Raw genomic sequence first — 17620 nt, 5'->3', positions numbered from 1 at the left:
CCTGCAAACAAGGGCTAACAGAGCTTCTCAGCATCCTGATGGAAAGTCCATCACCTGTGACTCTGGGCAACTGACTCTAACGCTGCTGGGGCTCTCTGGGGCAATGCCACACACACGGCATCAAGGCATCTCCAGCCAGATGGGGAACTGTTGCAACGGAAGGGATGTATCCGGATTTAGCTCCTCCACAACATAAAGCCAAGAGATGTTCAGTGAAAGGAAACGAGAGGGAGAGGGCCTTGCCCAGCACCTGGCCCACACGCCTGGCTGACAGGATCTGTGTCACCTCAGCCGCTGGCTCCTGCCGCTGCTCAGCCATTGCGGAAACACCAGTGTCCAGCGCAGCCCCCCGAGCACGGCCGCTTCACGGCTACGACTGTGGGTACCGAAGGCTGCGGCTGCCGGGCGGGGCCGGGCGGGCCGCTCCTGCCCCAGCGCCCCACGCTCTCACCGGTACCCGGCGCCCTCCAGCCCCGGGGGGGCCGCCCTGTCCCGGGCATAGGGCGCAGCGATGCCGAGGGCGGCCACCGAGAAAAACGCCGCTGCGCAGCCCTGCGTTCACCCCCAGCACCGTGGGCACCCCGTCCCCAGCAGAGCTGCCGGCCGGCGGGGCAGCCCGGCCCGGCCCGGCCCGGCCGCCGAGCGGCTCCCCCCGCCCCTCCCCGCGCTGCTCCCGGCCCCGCTCCTACCTCCAGCAGCTGCACGTAGCTGGCCGGGAACCAGCCGCGCAGCCCGTCCTCCTTCTGCCCTTCCCACCAGCCGCCGTCCGGCACCTGCAGCACCGTGATCAGCTCCCCCGCGGCGAAGCGGAGCCCCTGCCGGTGCCGCTCCCCGGAGAAGGGGTACAGAGTCTGGCAGCGAGAGCCCGACATCCTGCCGGGCGCGGCGGCCCCGCTCCGCCCGCAGCCGCCCGGGCCTCGACCGCCGCTTCGCGCCCGCCCGGGGCGCCGCTGCCCGCCCCGCGGCGCGCAGGGCTGCGGGCGGACCCGCGCTGGCCACGCCCCTCGCCCGCCCCGCCCCGCCCCGCTCCGGGGAGGAGGCGGGAGGCAGCGGCAGCGGGAGCTGGAGCAGGGGCAGGGGCAGGGGCAGGGGCAGGGGCAGGGGCAGGGGCAGGGGCAGGGGCAGGGGCAGGGGCAGGAGAAGCCCCGGCGCCGAGCGCCCACGGGCACCGCCGGCTCGGGGCGGGGGCGGGGGGGCGGGGCCGCCCGAGCGCAGCCCGTCCGCGCGTGTGACACCCGTGTCGGCGGGACAGAGCGAGAGAGAGACGGAGGGGGGGGGGAGAAGGGGAGCGTGTGTGGGACGGAGACACGCGTGTGTGCTGGGGGGGGACGACACCGTGTGTGTGAGTGCACGGGAACTGCCGTGTTTTTCGGTGTGTGTGTGTGTGACACACACTGTGTGTGACACCTGTGTGCTCCACACCCCTCTGTATGTGAGAGACAGACAGACACTGCGTCTGGGGGACAGACACTGTGTGATGCCATGTGTGCCTGTGTGTGTGTGGTTGTGAGAGGCATCCATGTGCATGACAGTCACCGTGTCTGTAACACCAAGACACGTGTGTGTCTATGAAAGGCACCATGTGTGACACTGTGTCTGAAGTGTGAGACATGGCGTCTATGTGTGCAACACGTGTGTGTCTTTGAGAGATGGTGTGTGAGACACCGTGTGTGTCTGTAACCCTGTATGTGTGACCCTGTGCCTCTGAGACACTGTATGTGCCTTTGGAGACACCCATGTCTGTGTGACAGTGTGAGATATCTCTACATCTGTGTGTATTTGTGACATACACCCAAGTGCATGACATTGATTTTGCCTGAAAGATGTCATGTGACACACCCAAACATGTATGAAACATCCAAGTATGTGCGACAACCCCAAGCACGTGTATCTCTGCAACACTCCACTGAGTTTATAGTTTGCTCCACGTGTGCGTGTATGACTGCAGCACGTGTGTGAATTGCATGTGTGAGACACCTCTGTCAATGTGACACCCTGGTCTGAGTGACACATGTGTCTATGTGCGAGATGCATCATGTAAGAGTGTGACACCCTCATCTGTGTGATATTCATGCATATGTGTGTGTAAGACACCACCGTGTGTGTATTTTGTTTATGAATACTTGCTCTGCGTGCACAACCTGCTCTGGGTGTGCATGCCTGACTCACTCTGCAGCACATGTGACTCCTCTGTGCATGCGTGTGTGTGTATAAGACACATTTGTCTCTGTGCACACAGGTGTGTATGAATGTGTGTGTCTCTGTCTAGATATGCACACCTGACTCACTGCTCGTATGTAATATATCCCTGCCTGTATGTGTGTGAGCACCGGTGTGGATGGGTGTGTATGAAGCCCAGGCACACACGTCCGTGCGACTCGCTGCAGAGCAGGCTGCCTGACCCACTGTGCGTGGGCGGGAGGACGTGCACGTGTGAAGACTCACCCACATAGCGCTTGAGATCTCCACGCGTGCATCGGTGCACCTGAAAGGCAGGGCACGCATACCCGAGCGACTGCGCTACGTCCTGTGTGGTGTTCATGGGATACGTATGTGTGTGTCTGTGTATGAGACTCTCCCACAACTGTGTGTGAGAAACTCCATCTCGTATGAAACTCAACCTGATACGAAGGTGCTTGCTTGTGCAGGAGACACCCATGTGCATGTGAGAGACTCGCCTGAGTGTAACCAGCCAGGACGCACGTGAGCACACATCCAGATGCTGAGCTATGTGAGGCACACCAACGTGTTTGTACGTATGGCTCCCCCTGAATGGGTGAGGCTCGCTCCTACAGGAGACTGACCTGTATGTGTGCTTATGGGACAACCGTGTAAGATGCGGCTGCATGTGTGTGACTGCGTGTTTGTGTGTAAGCTGGCTGGGTATGTGCCTGTGTACACCTGTGCACGAACGACTCACTCCAGGGCACCTGCAAGAATCAGTGATGGGTGTGACTCGCTGCACCACAGGTGTGTATGAGTGTCTCATCCATGTTCACCCAAACTGCTGCGCTGCGATCTGCACGTGTGGTACCCATCAGTCGTACATGAGGAGAGGGAGAGGCTCACTTCTGCGAGTGCAAGGTTCATGCCAGCATACCTGTGGAAGGGATGAGGCCAAAGGAGCTGGATCTGCCTGACAAGTGCCCCACAGCCATGTCCAAGCCTGCCACCCCGCATCCTTGTGTCGTCAGTCATTGGAGGGGAAAGGAGGGCACAGACCTGCTGCTCTGTTCAGACATCAGTGAGATGAGTGAGTCCATCTCCCCACTGACTGACTGATGAGAGCCAGACATGCCCAGCAGACATGTCCACGTCTCCTCTGATATTCACTCTGTTGATGGCCTCCCAGGCGTTTGAGACCCTTAGGTGTGTGCAAGTGTGTGAGCACTGATCTCAGTGTGCAGGTGTTTGAGAACCCTGTTGGTCCACAGGAAAGGCTTGCTGTAGTACAGGGGTGCGTGACTGGCTCCAGAACACACACACATATGTGTAAGACTGCACTCGTGTACACATCACTAGTTTCAATAGGTGTGTGACACAGCCCACTGTGAATGTGGCAAAACCTCACAACGTGTGCAACTTGCAGAACTTGAGATGTCTGGTTTGACTCAGCCCACTGTGTGTATGTCTCCACAGCAGTAGGCGTACACCGCATTTCTCTGTGGTTTGGTGAGATCCTCCACTCAGGGAGGTTTGAGACATAGTGTGCACCTATATAAGCCACAGCGTATTCATGCATGCTACTCTGGAGAGCATGAGATCTGTGACTGTGTGTGTGTGATTCCCCCTGTGTGCATTACAAATCTCCATATTCCAGTTATTAACTCCACTGGACTTACGAATATGGTTATGTGCACAAGTCAGTTCTGTGTCCCATTCTGCTATATGGGAGTACCTGCTTGGATTCCGCACCCTTGGGCATACGGGTGTTCATGTGGCTGCAATCTGTGTGTGATGCTCCTCGCCGGTTTGTAACTCCCTTGACTTACGTGTGCACATGATCTACTGCAGCATGTGCAAGTCAGGTGTTCCACCTGTCTGCGGCCCTCTGTGCGTATGCACAGCCACACGCTTGTGCAACTCATTTCAGGGGGCAGATGCTGGTGTGGGTCCTTGCACTTCAAGGCACAGTCATCAACTTCTGTTCCAGTAGGAAGCATGCAGGTGTTTCTGTGAGTCACTCCAAGTTTTGCACAATTTTAGGTGTTTTGCTGAAAGCTCAGGCCTTCTCACAGACTCCATCTGACCACTAACCTCTATAGGGCCTTTCCCATTTCTAAGGTTCAGATTTCTTTCTTGTCCATCTTTTTTTCATAGAAGAAGAGCCTCCCATTTCTCCTTTTGATTTGTTCTTGCTTTGCAATTGGTAGCGAGGACCAAGTTTAGAACAACTACCAGCTTTTGTGCCTGTAATGTACTATATGTGTCTCCTGGTCTGGGGCTGCACAGGCTTTTTATTTATGTGACACTTTGTGAGAGTATTTTTGTATCTTTTTTCCTGGAGTTTTACAAATTTGCAAAACCTTTTTCTTTAAAGTAAGTAATCAGGTAGCCTGACTGTAGCCGTTCTCCTGAACATTGCGTGAATTTCAATGCGTCTGTCCTTCATGCAGATGGGCTAAGCAGCAATCTCAGCTGAGCTCTTCAGGGTTTTTTCTTAGGATTCTTTCAACAACTTTCAGACTGTTTTCCACAGTTCTATTTTTGATTCTCTGAATTTGTGGTAAATCGCTTAAAATCATCCCCTTTTTATAAGCATTTAAGCTGATAACTATTGAACTACGATCCATTATGTGTTGTTATCACACCAGCTGTGCCTTGCTTGGCAAAAAGCAACAGACCTGATATCATGGCACACATCCATGCACATCTATCAGCAGTATTCTCTAACAATGCCATTTATAGATGGCAAGAACTGAAATCAAACAAAAAAGCCCTCATTTTTCTTCAGCATATACAAACCCAGCTTTGCCTATGTTGGAACACAGATCCAAATAGTTTAGTATCATGTACAACAACGAATTTCAGTCTAAATTTTACTTCTCTTATGCTTAACATTGCTGGAATATGTCAATATTTTTATCTGATTTATTCTCTGTTTTTTTTTTCCTCTACTATTCTTATACTTCCAACTTGTTCTGCTTTCTCTTTATCTTCCTTTCTGATATTTTCACAGGCTTTTGTCCTTCTTTGTGCGAACTTTCTCGATGAGAAAGCCTCTAGCAGGGTTTTAGTCCTAAGGTTGTCCACTTCTTGAAGCAATTGCAAACTTCAGCTTTTCAGCAGGCAAGCCCAAATGTAAACACTAATTTCATTCTTATTTTGCACTTTCTTTCTAAACCTGTTACTACAACTTCACTTTGGCTTGTGTAGGAACGTCCAGTATGTAAACAGAAGGGCTCCATTCGTGTCAGAGGATCCCTTTAACTCACTGGAGGTACATATCCCTTGAACGGATCCCATAAGTAATCCTCATTTCATTGTGCAGATAATGACATGGTTAGTTTCTCTTGAGTTATGTCTGGTCTTTCTCCTCAACTTGCAAAATGGCTTTGGTTCTTGCAGAGAACAGCTTTTACTAAAGGCTTAGACCTATGTTTGCTTCTGCATCCTGTATTGCCTTTATTGTGAAGGATGTTAAGGGGTGACATCATTATTGTCCATGAGGAAAATGATTTCTGAGCATAGAAAGCTTTTTTATCTAGCATAAGATACCAGCACCAGAGTCACGAGATGGAACATATAGAAGCCATCTGAGAAACATGCAGATTGCAACTCCAAGGGTACCAGGCATTGGAATGAATTGGCCAGCTTTCAGTCTCAGACTTTTTTTCTATCATCTGTTCCAGCTCAGCTAAAGCATCTTGGCTGGATGCAGGTGTTCTCTGGCCAGTACTCAGCAGGCCTGACTAAATGACCAAAACAATCCCTCTGGCTGTAAGATCTCTCCGAATTTATTTCCTGAGCCATCACAACTGTCATACTCAATCACCCGTTCTAGGAGGGTATTCCACTTAGCAATGAGAAACCAATTCTAAAATTAGTGTCATATGACCACATTGTGTGTTAGGGTGAGATGAATCTAACCTTGAAAGGACCTTTTTCTCCCTGTCTGCTACCAAAGAGTCTAGGGTGAAGACCTCAGTCTTAGACATCTAATTTTTTAACAAACCTTAGTGTCACTGAAATGCTATCTGTGAATGAGATAACACTGCAGAGAGCCTCAGTTATGGTTATCCAGTCGGAATTTATTCCATAATTTTACAGATTGTACCTGGAGCTTAAAATGACACCACTAAAACAAGCCCTATACAGATGGGCAGATTCCCTGAGGAGGGACCTAAGAATATCTTGGGAGTAACAGAAGAAAGTTCACATCTGACAGCTGTAGAAGTAGCATGGTCAGTGTTTTGTTTAAAGCAACATCTGACAATCTGTCTAGCTCATGGAAAAGAGCTAAATTACTTCTGCTGTCTTCACTGAAAAGATCCTGCAGAGCTCAAAATGAGAAAGGGTTGGCATAGGCGAATGGGAGAGTTTTTCAGTCACGATGGACTGGAGATTTACATGAATAATTGTTTGGCCATACCTGTTCGCAAGACACAGAAACACCAGGAGATCTGAGGCCAAGAACCACATGTAGCACTGGATCCTCAGGTGACCCTTGAAGTCTAAATGACTAGCAGAAATTAGTTCTGTTGTTGGAGAGGAAATGTTCTGAGCCTGTACACAAAAGATACTTCCAGTTGTTAAAAAGCTATAGCTCTTGATGGAAGAGACCATTCTCAATGCTGTGAACAGCCAAGACATAAGAACAGATAGAGGAGCTCAAAACAAAGTTTCATCTAGTTTACAGTCTTCTTTCTGACAGCAGCTCAAAGAGAGTGCATAGGGTGGAGTGAAAGAGCCAGACAACACGTAGCAGTGCTTCCCCTTGAATACTCTCCCATAGTCCACCAAACTGCAGTTGAGTGTTTTCCTAAGCCAGATATCCTTGAGTATCACACTTGGAAATTTAGGTATCCAGGACCTCAAATGTTCCAAGAAGAGGACTCAGACTTATGAGTCATGTTCATATGACCAAGTGTCTGATTCAAACACAATTTAAAAAATGCACTCACTGGTACAGAATGGCTTTACCTTTGATTTCTGCCTTCAGCAGCGTTTCCTGTAGCTCTGCTGACTTTGGTACTCCCCTTGTACATGGTCAATTCTGAAAATAAGATCAGATGTGCAGTGCCCTGCTTGGCTGTGGCCGTTGTAAAACTTAGGGACATTCCAGGGCAGGTTTAGTCAACTTTGTTGTAACAGTGCCTAGAGTTGTACCTACTATTTTAGAGTCAGACATAAACAAACCTAGTCTCTGTCTATAAGTGGCTAGTGATATTACCTGAAGAAACAGCTTGTGGTGATTCACCTGAGACTAAATTGGATTTGCCTGCCAGGATAATTCACCTGGAGAGCTGACTGCTTCCATTCACCTTCTTTCTTGGAAGCAGGCTGAGAAAAACAAACTGTTCCGATAACATCAGCCTACTTGAGTCAACGTATTTCCTATTGAGAGGCAGGGCAGGTCCCACCCTGCTACATGACAGGCATGTATTTGGTCATATAAATATGACTCATAACTCTGACTCTTTGCCTTAGAGTTAGGTGTCAACAGCAGCCAGTTGTCACAAACCCCTTGTTTGAAATGGTGTTGCCATGCCTTCTCTCCAGCAGTTCAATGTTCATGCCTCTCTTCCTGGGACTCTGGAAAGCCTGAGTCACAACAATGTACTCCAATCAACTGGCTACAGAATTTCAGGAGAGAGCTTCCCTTGGTGCAGCTCGCTGCTGCTCCTCTTGGTGCAAACTAAACATGCAGGCATATCCAGGGCATTTCAGGGCGGTCAGGATGCTCACAAAGAAAAGGACAGGCCTGACTCTAGACCACCTCAATGATTCCTAAGCATTTATATTCATTAGAGCAGATACTTGTGGCAGATACAAGTAGCCTTGTCCATTCTTCTTCCAGCTCTATAAACACTAGGTCACACAGTTTTATTTACTGAATGTTTAACTATTTCGTGCTAATTGGAAAAGCCATTGAAAGGAAGAAAAGCATTATCTATAAATCATAGTTTCAGTACCAGCAACAAGCAAGCTGTGGCCATTTGGATCTCAACTTCTAAGTGTCATTAAAACAACACAAGACAAATAGTTCTGGATCAGACCACAGGTCTGTCTGGTTTATTACCATGTTTTCAGCAATATTTAACAGCAGAAGTCTAGGGAAAAGGACAGGTGCAGAGAGATATTTCTGCAGAACATCCTTTTGATTTCCAGCGAATAATAGCTCTGGTCTTCCCTAGTTGGAGGTGGTATCTCATATTTAATAGCTCTTTTCCATTATTTAGGGCAGTTATTTTTTGAGCACTTGTAAACTTTTGGCATCTATAAAATTCTGTAGCAAGGGTTTCCAGTGCAGGCGCTGTATTATGGAACGTGTCCCTTGCCTTTTTCGTCTGAGGCAGTGCTGGCCCGCAATCACAGGCACAATCCGCCGACAGTGACCTTTATACTGTTATAGTTGCACTGATGTCCAAACCTGAACCATTGAACTGAAAATTACCTGCATGTGGAGACGTGGGCGTGAACCTACATGAATCATATACTTTAAGGGTCTTAAGGGACTTCTCCAACATCACACAAAGAGGCACTGGAAAAGCAGGAAAACATCCCAAGAGGACTCTGATGAAAGCAGCTAAACCTTCCTTCAAACCTCCTTCTCTCTGGCTTAGTATCAGTCTTAGTGATGTGATCTGGACTTGCCAGATCATCTACAACAGCTTGCTGGGTCCTAGAGCATCTGATCTTTTCTTTTGATCCCACAGAGAACTCGGCTTCCGGCCAGCTAAGAAGAGCAATCCAGCAAGGCAGTCCTCCACCCAAACTCCATCTGGGCGTGCTAGTTTGGACATCGATATTGCACTGACACTAAGCTTCCCTCTTCAGCATGAATTGTTCATTATTTGAATTCCATCAGGGATTTCTTATGTCATGAAAGAGCAGAGATTCTGCCTGAACACACTGACCAGGACTGACTGCTTTCTGTGGATAAAGTTGTTGATCTGTGTATATGTGTGTGCCTGTATCTGCAGGGCATAGATGCCTCAGTGTTTTCCTCTCAATGGTGTCTCTGTTCTGCAACCATCTGTGTATAAAGCTGCTATTCTCTTGCGAACAATGACTCATACAGGAAAGTCTCTAAGTATTAGGCAAGAACTGTGTCATCCTGAGTAGTATTGAAGATGAGGATTTAATCCCATAAACTCTTAGAAACTCAGCATTAGTTTTCCCTTGACAGTTTTAAGCTTTAAAATCTGCTGTTGCTGACACACATTTACCAACAACAGGTTGGCAATAAACTGTCTCTGCAAATGGACACTGCAAGTCCACCACTTGCTTCTGACAAAGACCCAGCACAGAGCTGCTCACTGTGGCCAATCTCTTCCTCACGCTGCTCACTGTGGCCAATCTCTTCCTCACTCCATTTTCCAATAAGGATCCACCTAATGACTCTTCCACCTCCCACATTCTTCTCAGCCCCCCAACATTACTCTCTCTAGCCCTTTCCTTCATATTTCCAGGCTACTCTGCATCTCTGCCAACTGCAGTGGGTGAGCAGGAAAAAGTAGGGCCGCTGTTCCCAGCGCCCTGCAAGATACACCCGGACCTGGAGCTACCAAAAGATTGCAGTTTGCTGTAGGGACTATCCGAGGCAGTGATCCATATTGGTATCAAAAAATCACGATGATCTTCACTTCATGTATCCAGCAAAGTTTGGGTACTTAGGAAATCGCTGAAAGAAAGGAAATATCCAGAAGATTTTAACAGAAAGTCTCCTATGGCCAGAGTGAGTGCAGAAAAAAGTTTCTGAAAATAAGGTGAGCTTCTCTGCCTAGTGGGGAAGGTTCTGCTTTGTGGCACCTTGTCCAACACTATGGAAAGAAAAGGTTACAGGGTTCTCATGTTCTCCACTGCCCCAGGGAGGTAACAGTCTTAAGATGATCACGAAAGTTTAAAACAAATTGTGACATATCCTAGTAGTAATCCAGATATGTAGACCATACCCAGAAAACATGCACCCAATAAATACAATTTTTCAATGGGATTAGAATTTTAATTAGAAATTTTATTCTCGGATTTAAAAATTTCTGTAGGCTGTGAGGTGATAAGCAAGGATCAGAGGTGCTAATACATGAAAGGAAACACTCCTATGAGTGAAGCTGGGTGGATGGAGTTGGACAGAATGTTAAAATCAACAGATAAAATCAGAATCACAGAATCACAGAGCATTTGGGGTTGGAAGCGAACGCTGGAGGTGATTTGGTCCAAACCCTCTGCACAAGCAGGGCCATCTAGAGCAGGTTGCCCAGGACCACGTCCAGACAGCTTTCAAGTATCTCCAAAGACAGAGATTACAAATCTATGCTGTAAAAGTACTGTGGGGAAAAGAGATTGGCACTTTATCCCTGGAATCATCACTTTCAGCATTCATGGGCTGAAGGAGGTGATTTGATGGCTCACTTGGAAGGTGCCTGAGACAGAGGCCTCATTCCCATGCCATCCTTTCTCAACCACCACCCTTCCTGCTAGCTGCATGGTCCTGACCTCCCTGTGGCAGGTACCAATTCTGTGTGCCTCAGCCTCTTCAGCGAATTGATTAGTCTTCAAAAAGCAGAATGCAACTTTCTTCCTGCTGGATTAGCAAGTTCAACTGAATGAGCGAAAAATGTAGACTGGAAGGCATATCAGAGGTTTCTAGTCCAATCTCCTACTCAAAGCAGGGCTAACTGCAAAACTAGATGAAGTTTCTCAGGGCCTTGTCCACATGTATCCTGGAAATCCCCAAGAACAGAGATTCCACAACCCACCCAGCCAGCCTGTCCCAGGGTTGCAGCATTCTCATGGCAAAGAATTTGTTCCTTTTGTTGAAAAAGAATTTCCCTGGTTTGCAACATGAGATCATTGCCTCTTGCCCTTTCACTGTGCGCTTGCAGGAAAAGCTTGGATGCATCTTAATTTGCAACCTCCTTTTCAGCAGTGTTAGTCTGCTAGCCTTCTCTTCTCCAGGCCAAACAAACCTAATTCCCTTTGCATATCCTCATATGGCAGGTGCTCCAGCTGACTGATACTAGGGGCTTTTATTGAATCCTCTGCAGTACGTCAACATCTCCCAAACCTTCAGCGAGTTTGCTTACCACACCAAGTTGTGTGGTGAGGTTGACATGCTGGAGGATAGGGATGCCATCCAGCGGGACTTTGACAGGCTGGAGAGGTGGGCCCGTGCAAACCTCATGAAGTTCAACAAGGCCAAATGCAAGGTCCTGCACCTGGGTTGAGGCAATCCCAAGCACAGATACAGGCTGGGCAATGAGTGGGTTGAGAGCAGCCCTGGGGAGAAGGACTTTGGGGTGCTGGTGGATGAAAAGCTGGACATGAGCTGACAATGTGCACTCGCAGCCCAGAAGGCCAACTGTATCCTGGTCTGCATCAAAAGAAGCGTGGCCAGAAGGTGGAGGGAGGTGATTCTCTGCCTCTACTCTGCTCTTGTAAGACCCCACCCAGAATACTGTGTCCAGCTCCGGGGCCTTAGCACAAGAAAGACATGGACCTGCTCAAATGGGTCCAGAGGAGGCCACGAAGATGATCATGGGGCTGGAGCACCTCCCTTGTGAGGACAGGCTGAGAGAGTTGGGGTTGTTCAGCCTGGAGAAGAGAAGGCTCCAGGGAGACCTTATAGCAGCCTTCCAGTACTTGAAGGGAGCCTACAGGAAAGGTGGAGAGGGACTTTTTACCAGGGAGTCTGGTGATAGGAAGAAGGGTAATGTTTACAAACTGAAAGAGAGGCGATTTAGATTAGATATTAGGAAGAAGTTCTTCACTATGAGGGTGGTGAGATACAGCAACAGGTTGCCCAGAGCAGCTGTGGCTGCCCCCTCCCTGGCAGTGTTCAAGACCAGGCTGGATGGGGCTTGAAGCAACCTGGTCTGGTGGAAGGTGTCCCTGCCCATGGCAGGGGGGTTGGACTAGATGATCTTCAAGCTCCCTTCCAACCCAAACCATTCTGTGATTCTGTGATATAATGGGGTGGGGTGGGGTGTGCAAATCCCAAAACTGAACACAGTGTTGCAGATGGAGCTTCACCAGCGCCAAGCAGAGGGGAATAACCACATCCCTTCACCTGCTGGCTACTTATTGGCTACTTACTAATGCAATGCCATGACCAGCTAGCGTTACTGCTGCAGGGGAGCCCTGCTGACACAGGTCCAACTTGTTTTCCACCAGAATCCCAAGGCCTTTGCTGCAGGGCTGCACCCCAGCAGTCAATCCCCTGTCTGCACTGATGCATGAAGCTGTTTTGTCCCAGCTTGAAAATATAAAGAGGGTTTATTATTTCATACAATTAGAAGAAGTGTATGAGGTGACTTAGATCAAAGTTATCACACGATTAGAAAGGATCAAACCTTGAGTCCTCTTGTGCTCCCTGATTACTAATACAAGTAAGGAGCGATGGTGACACACAGGAGTCCAGTTTCATACCTAAGAACTCTCAGTTTTCTGCAAAAAGTTTTTAGAGCTGCACAAGGTCTGGTGTTGGTCACAGACATAAGCAAAGGGGCTGTAACTCTCAGCACAATTTACCCTTTTCCTAGCAAAAGGCCCTGCAGGACTGAAAGAGAATCTTGTAGGCCACTGGAATGAAACCTACTTCCATCAGTTCCCCAGGACCTCAAAGGAGGAGCCGGCACCATGCCTAGAAGGGATGAGCTTTGTGTGTGCAAGGCATGTTTTTAAATCAGCATTTTAATCCTCCTGACTTCACAGACAGGCAAACTAGTAAGTTATTCTAGCGTTATCCTTGGTATACATTGAGATATGCCACAGTTCCAGCTTTCTTAATACACGTATTTGTTACTGTTCTGAAACAAAGATCTATCTTTTTTATTTCCTAAGCATATATATCTCATGCTACCCCTGGTTCAACTAAATGAAAAATAGTACATTTCTTGTCCTGAAATAAATAAATAAACTTTATATTGAAAATCTAGCAGTTATCCTATTCTAACTTCCTCCCAGCTTTCTGGCTTTTTTTTTTTTTTTTTTTTTGGGGGGGGGGGGGGGGGGGAGCGGGGTTGTCCTCTCAGTCCCTCTCCTATTTTCCAGAAACTGTCTGTTTCTCTTGAAAATGCTAATACGCACCTGCATATCTTATAAATTTAGTGGCAAGAACTAAGCAGAGAGATAAAGAGATACAAAAGTCTCTGAGCTGGGAATAGTCTAGAGCTGCCTGCTGGAACAACTTGGCATAGACCTGTGTTCAAATTCTTGCCAGTCTCTGGGGGCTCAATGCCTCTCTCCTGTCTTCTCAGTCTCTCTCTGTGTGCAGACACTTAGTTGAACAGTGAGCAATTTTTGAGGAGCTGATGACATGGATGTTTGCTGTCATTTTCACATTTGTAGCTAAGTCACACACATGGCCTGGTTTTTGTATTTTTTTTTTCATCCGCCTAAGAGCAACTCAAGCCTTTGGCCTGAACATTGTTCAAACCATCAGCTTGGACAGTGCACCCTGGCCCCACACAGAGCTGACAAGTAGCATGGATTTGGACAGCCTTTAACCTTCACCCTGTTTCTTCTGCCTCTCTCCCAGAGCTGTCTTGGGTGAGCAAGTTGACATGTTCTGTGGTCACAAAAGGAAGCCAGTGATACTAATGTATGGCCTAGACACCTAACAGGCTGCTTTACTGAAATACTCCTGCGGAGAGACAGGTGATCACACGAAATGATCCTTCGTACTGCTGGCCAGCATGCCAAGAAAAAGCCGCTGCTGGATCATGGGTAATGCACATGCATCTGACCATTCCATTATCTCTCTTTTTCTCGTATACTGGGACAACCAAAGGACTCAGAGGGCTCTATAGATGTCATGACAATGACAAAGCACATCTAGAAGCTTCTGGGAGTGCAAAGAAATTTTCAGACAAAGGCTTTTCTTTCAGCTTTATAAGTATGTTTGCAGCCATCATCATATTAAAGAAAAAACAGCCTTAAAAGCCACTTCTGCAGAACAAAACTCCCATGCAGGAGCTGTTTCTCATTCTTTCCATTTTTCTTCCTTTATGAAGAGTAATACTCTCAATAAGAGTATTGAGAACAGGTTTGTATTTAACAAAAGGATAAACCCTGCTAATCTACTGGTTTGTCTGCTACCATTGTGCTTATCCCAGCACTGTTTGTTGGCTGAGGCAGCCGTGGTCCTAATGCGCACAGCTGTGCAATGAAAACCGTATCATGTCATGTGAGAGTGTGGGAAGTTTGGACATGATGACAGTTCAAGTCACAGACTGCTATGTTTGTGACTGGGCTGCCCATCTCTGACAACAGAAAATACCCTGCTGAAGGACATGCAAGCTAGAACCAATGATGGCAGGTAGCCATGGAGCAGGGGAAAGAAACAAGATGATTTTTGGCAGCTTGACAGGCAGTGATGGCACATAAACATCCGATGGGACATTAGCAGATAAAACATCAGAGAGCTATGACTGGCACAAAGGACCCTGAACGCAAACAGTCAGGAGGCACATGGGTTACAGCCAGCAGTGATGACGGTATAAAACACAGGAGAAGGATGACAGAAACCCAAACAGAACACAACATAGGAGAACAATTGATGCAGATGAATACACAAGAGGAGAAAGGAATGACATGGAAGCAAGGATCATGGAGGGATGCGAACAGCAGGCCACAGAGTACTGAACATAAATGGCAGGAGGCAGGGTGACCAGGGCAGGAGCCTTGACAGGGTGACCAGCTGATGCGTGGTGATGACACATGTCTGAAGAGCAAAATGAGACTGAGGAAAACAGCTATAGGTACTGGCTGTCACTTGGACACAACCACCGGGGTGAACACGAGCTCCCGGCAAAACGTGGCTCCTACAGACAGCCAACATCCAGACATTGTGAAATGAAAAATCTGAGACTCTTAATGTGCTCCAGAATATTTTTGCTTTTCAGAAACGGCCCCTTTTTTCACTTAGACAATGACGAGCAGCTCACCAGGCCCGTGCTGGCCAAGGCGGCCTGAACACCTCCTCCCTTCGCATACGACGACCGGCTCCCCGGGGAGGGCTCCCGGAACACAGGGACTCGGGAGCGGCACTAGGAGGCAAGAGCCCAGACCCTGCGTCTCAGACGGGAGAAGCCTGGAGCTGCAGAGAGAGCGCCAGGGCAGGGCCTCCCCGGCGGGACCCCGGGACACGCGGAGGGCTCGTCCCCGGCCCCGCTCCCGGCGCCGCTCCACGAGGAGCCCGCTGGTGCGGGCCGGCCGGCCCCGAACACCGAGGCCCTGGGCCGGCTCCGGCGCTTCGGGCCGGCCCCCACCCGTCCCGGGCCCCGCAGCGCGCAAAGCCGGGCCTCGCCCGCCGAGTCCCCGCCGCCGTGCGGCAGCGCCCCCTGCCGCCGCGCCCGCGCGCGAGCACGTATCCCGCGCCATGGCGGCGGCCCGGCCCCGAGCGCGGCCTGCGGGGGGGCCCCGCGGGGCGAATCATCCCGGGGCGGGCGAGGGGCTCCGAGCGGCGACGGACGGGCAGGGGCCCGGCGATCCTGCGCGGCGCTTAGCAGAGTCACCTCCTCCCCACGTGGAGCAGATCTGGCCCCCGCCCACACACCCACGGTATGGCGCAGATCCCCCCCCTCCCCGCACGGAGCAGATCATCCCCCCACACCACACCCCCCGCCCCCCGACTGCACGGAGCGGATCTACCCCTCCGCCCCCACCCCCTGGATGGAGCAGCTCCAGACACCCACAGCGCTGCGTGGAGCAGCCCCGCCCTCCCCGCCGCCCCGCATGGAGCGGTTCACTCCTGTTCCCTCACAGCACCGCCCGCAGCACACACCGCACCCCCAGTGCGCGGTGCAGATCCCCGCCCTTTCCCCACGCACAGGCGCTGGCTGGAGGAGACGCTCCCGTCCCCACGGAGTTATGCCGCGGGCTGCAGCTGCAGAAGAACGGAGCAGTTCACGTCACAGGTATTGTTACAGTCTATGGAGAGATCTTTCATGTACTTTTCCTTCTAAACTGTGGCTTCTCTGAAGCATGAAAGTTGAAACCCTGGAGAGCAACTGAAGAGTGTGTTCCCATTGCCCTGGGAACCCTTTTCGCTGCATAGGGCATTACCTGAACTTTGGGAACCGCTGCTGTACCTGCTGCCTCTGATCATGAACGCTCCCTGTCAATCTCATAATGAATTGATAGTCCTTATGGTCACTAGAGCATCACCCAGGGTTATTTTTATTTCTCACGGATTCTACTTAGGGTTGCCTAAATATGACTAGGTCAAAGATCAGTCACATGCACACCTAGTTGCTTGAAGCAAGTGACGAGTATCTCTGTCGGATGCATAGAAGTCTATATTGTAAGGGAGCCTGCCGCAGCTCTGGTCAGGGATCTCATTCCTCTGATTTCTAAATATAAGAAAGGAAGATAATGTAGAGGTTATTGGAGCAATTGAATGATTTGTGGGGTTGCTTCAGGTCTCTGGCTATTGCAAATGTTCTGCCATATTACTAGCAAAGAACCAGTATCTCCCAATTCTGCTGAAAGACCTGGATTCTTAGAGTTGATCGTATCTGATCTGTCTCTTGGGAGGCACCAAAAGGACTTTCAAAACCCACTGGTTTTGGATAAGTCCCAATTTCTGGCCTTCCTTTATGAGGGCATTCCAGTGCAAGAGTGGCAGGAATACAACTGTGGCTGGCAGGTGTTTGAGCAGAGATCTGTGTGGCACTTGCTGCGTAGGAACGGTCCTCTGCAGGTTTCCAACTCACCTGTCCTCCAATATCACGACTTTTGGCTCGTAACTTGTTAACCTGACATTCAGCAATATCAGCTCGTTCTTCAGCCTCTTCCAGCTCGTGTTGGGTCTTGCGGCATCGTGAGAGGTTAGTGTTTGCCTGTTCTTCCTGGAAGTTGTGCAGTGCCGTCAGTGACATGAACACAAACTAATGTTGCCCTATTACCATTAACCGAACACCCTGTGGCTGCGCCACAGTAACATCACCTACTAATCAGGCTCATGATTACATCCCCGCATTGCCAGCACTCCCTGCACTTCTATCCAGAAATGTCAACAACATGACCACTCAGCTGGGGATGGAACAATTAGTCCTGCTCAGTTCCAGCTGGAAAAACTGGCTAGCGTGGCTCCAATAGGGCAACAACTCCAGGATAATCACATCTGTGCCTGCTCTGTTGTGAGCCATAAGCCTTTACAAGACAAGGAATATTCAAAGGCAGTAGCCATAGCTGCCCTATCAAACTGAGTATTCAATTATTTTAATGAACTTGGGAGCCCAGACCTTTTGGAAATCTCCACCCAGGGCCCACAAAGATTTAAAAAGAGTCCTGCACTCACAGCTTCCTCGGCCTGTTTCTTGTATGCTTTCACTTTTAACTGCAGCTTGTCCACCAGGTCCTGGAGCCGGAGAATATTTTTCTTGTCCTCTTCAGACTGTGTAGGAAGTGGAAATCAAGTCAGCCTCAGAAGATGGATCAGTGATGCACGTAA

General features: G+C 49.4%; 2 protein-coding genes across 6 annotated transcripts in view; both read right to left on the bottom strand.

The window, feature by feature from the left end:
- GAS7 (growth arrest specific 7) overlaps positions 1–872 on the bottom strand; it is a 107454-nt gene extending 106582 nt beyond the window's left edge. For all 5 annotated transcript variants that reach the window (XM_086473697.1, XM_086473695.1, XM_086473699.1 and 2 more), the window contains exon 1: positions 690–872. In XM_086473697.1, the coding sequence (XP_086329823.1) occupies positions 690–872 (183 nt within the window). The remainder of the gene's footprint in view (positions 1–689) is intronic.
- Positions 873–16389: 15517 nt separating this feature from the next.
- The window catches only part of LOC104340068 (myosin-4), a 35397-nt gene continuing 34166 nt past the window's right edge, over positions 16390–17620 (bottom strand). Inside the window, exons 37-39 of the mRNA XM_086473548.1 lie at positions 17468–17563; positions 16881–17015; positions 16390–16461 (exon numbers count right to left, since the gene is read on the bottom strand). Of these exons, the coding sequence (XP_086329674.1) occupies positions 16390–16461; positions 16881–17015; positions 17468–17563 (303 nt within the window). The remainder of the gene's footprint in view (positions 16462–16880; positions 17016–17467; positions 17564–17620) is intronic.

This window comes from Leptosomus discolor, chromosome 15 (genome assembly GCF_034619465.1).
Source record: "Leptosomus discolor isolate bLepDis1 chromosome 15, bLepDis1.hap2, whole genome shotgun sequence".
Taxonomy (NCBI): Eukaryota; Metazoa; Chordata; class Aves; order Leptosomiformes; family Leptosomidae; genus Leptosomus; species Leptosomus discolor.
Note: the sequence above shows the minus strand (reverse complement) of the source record. Positions and strands in the feature narration are given on the sequence as shown.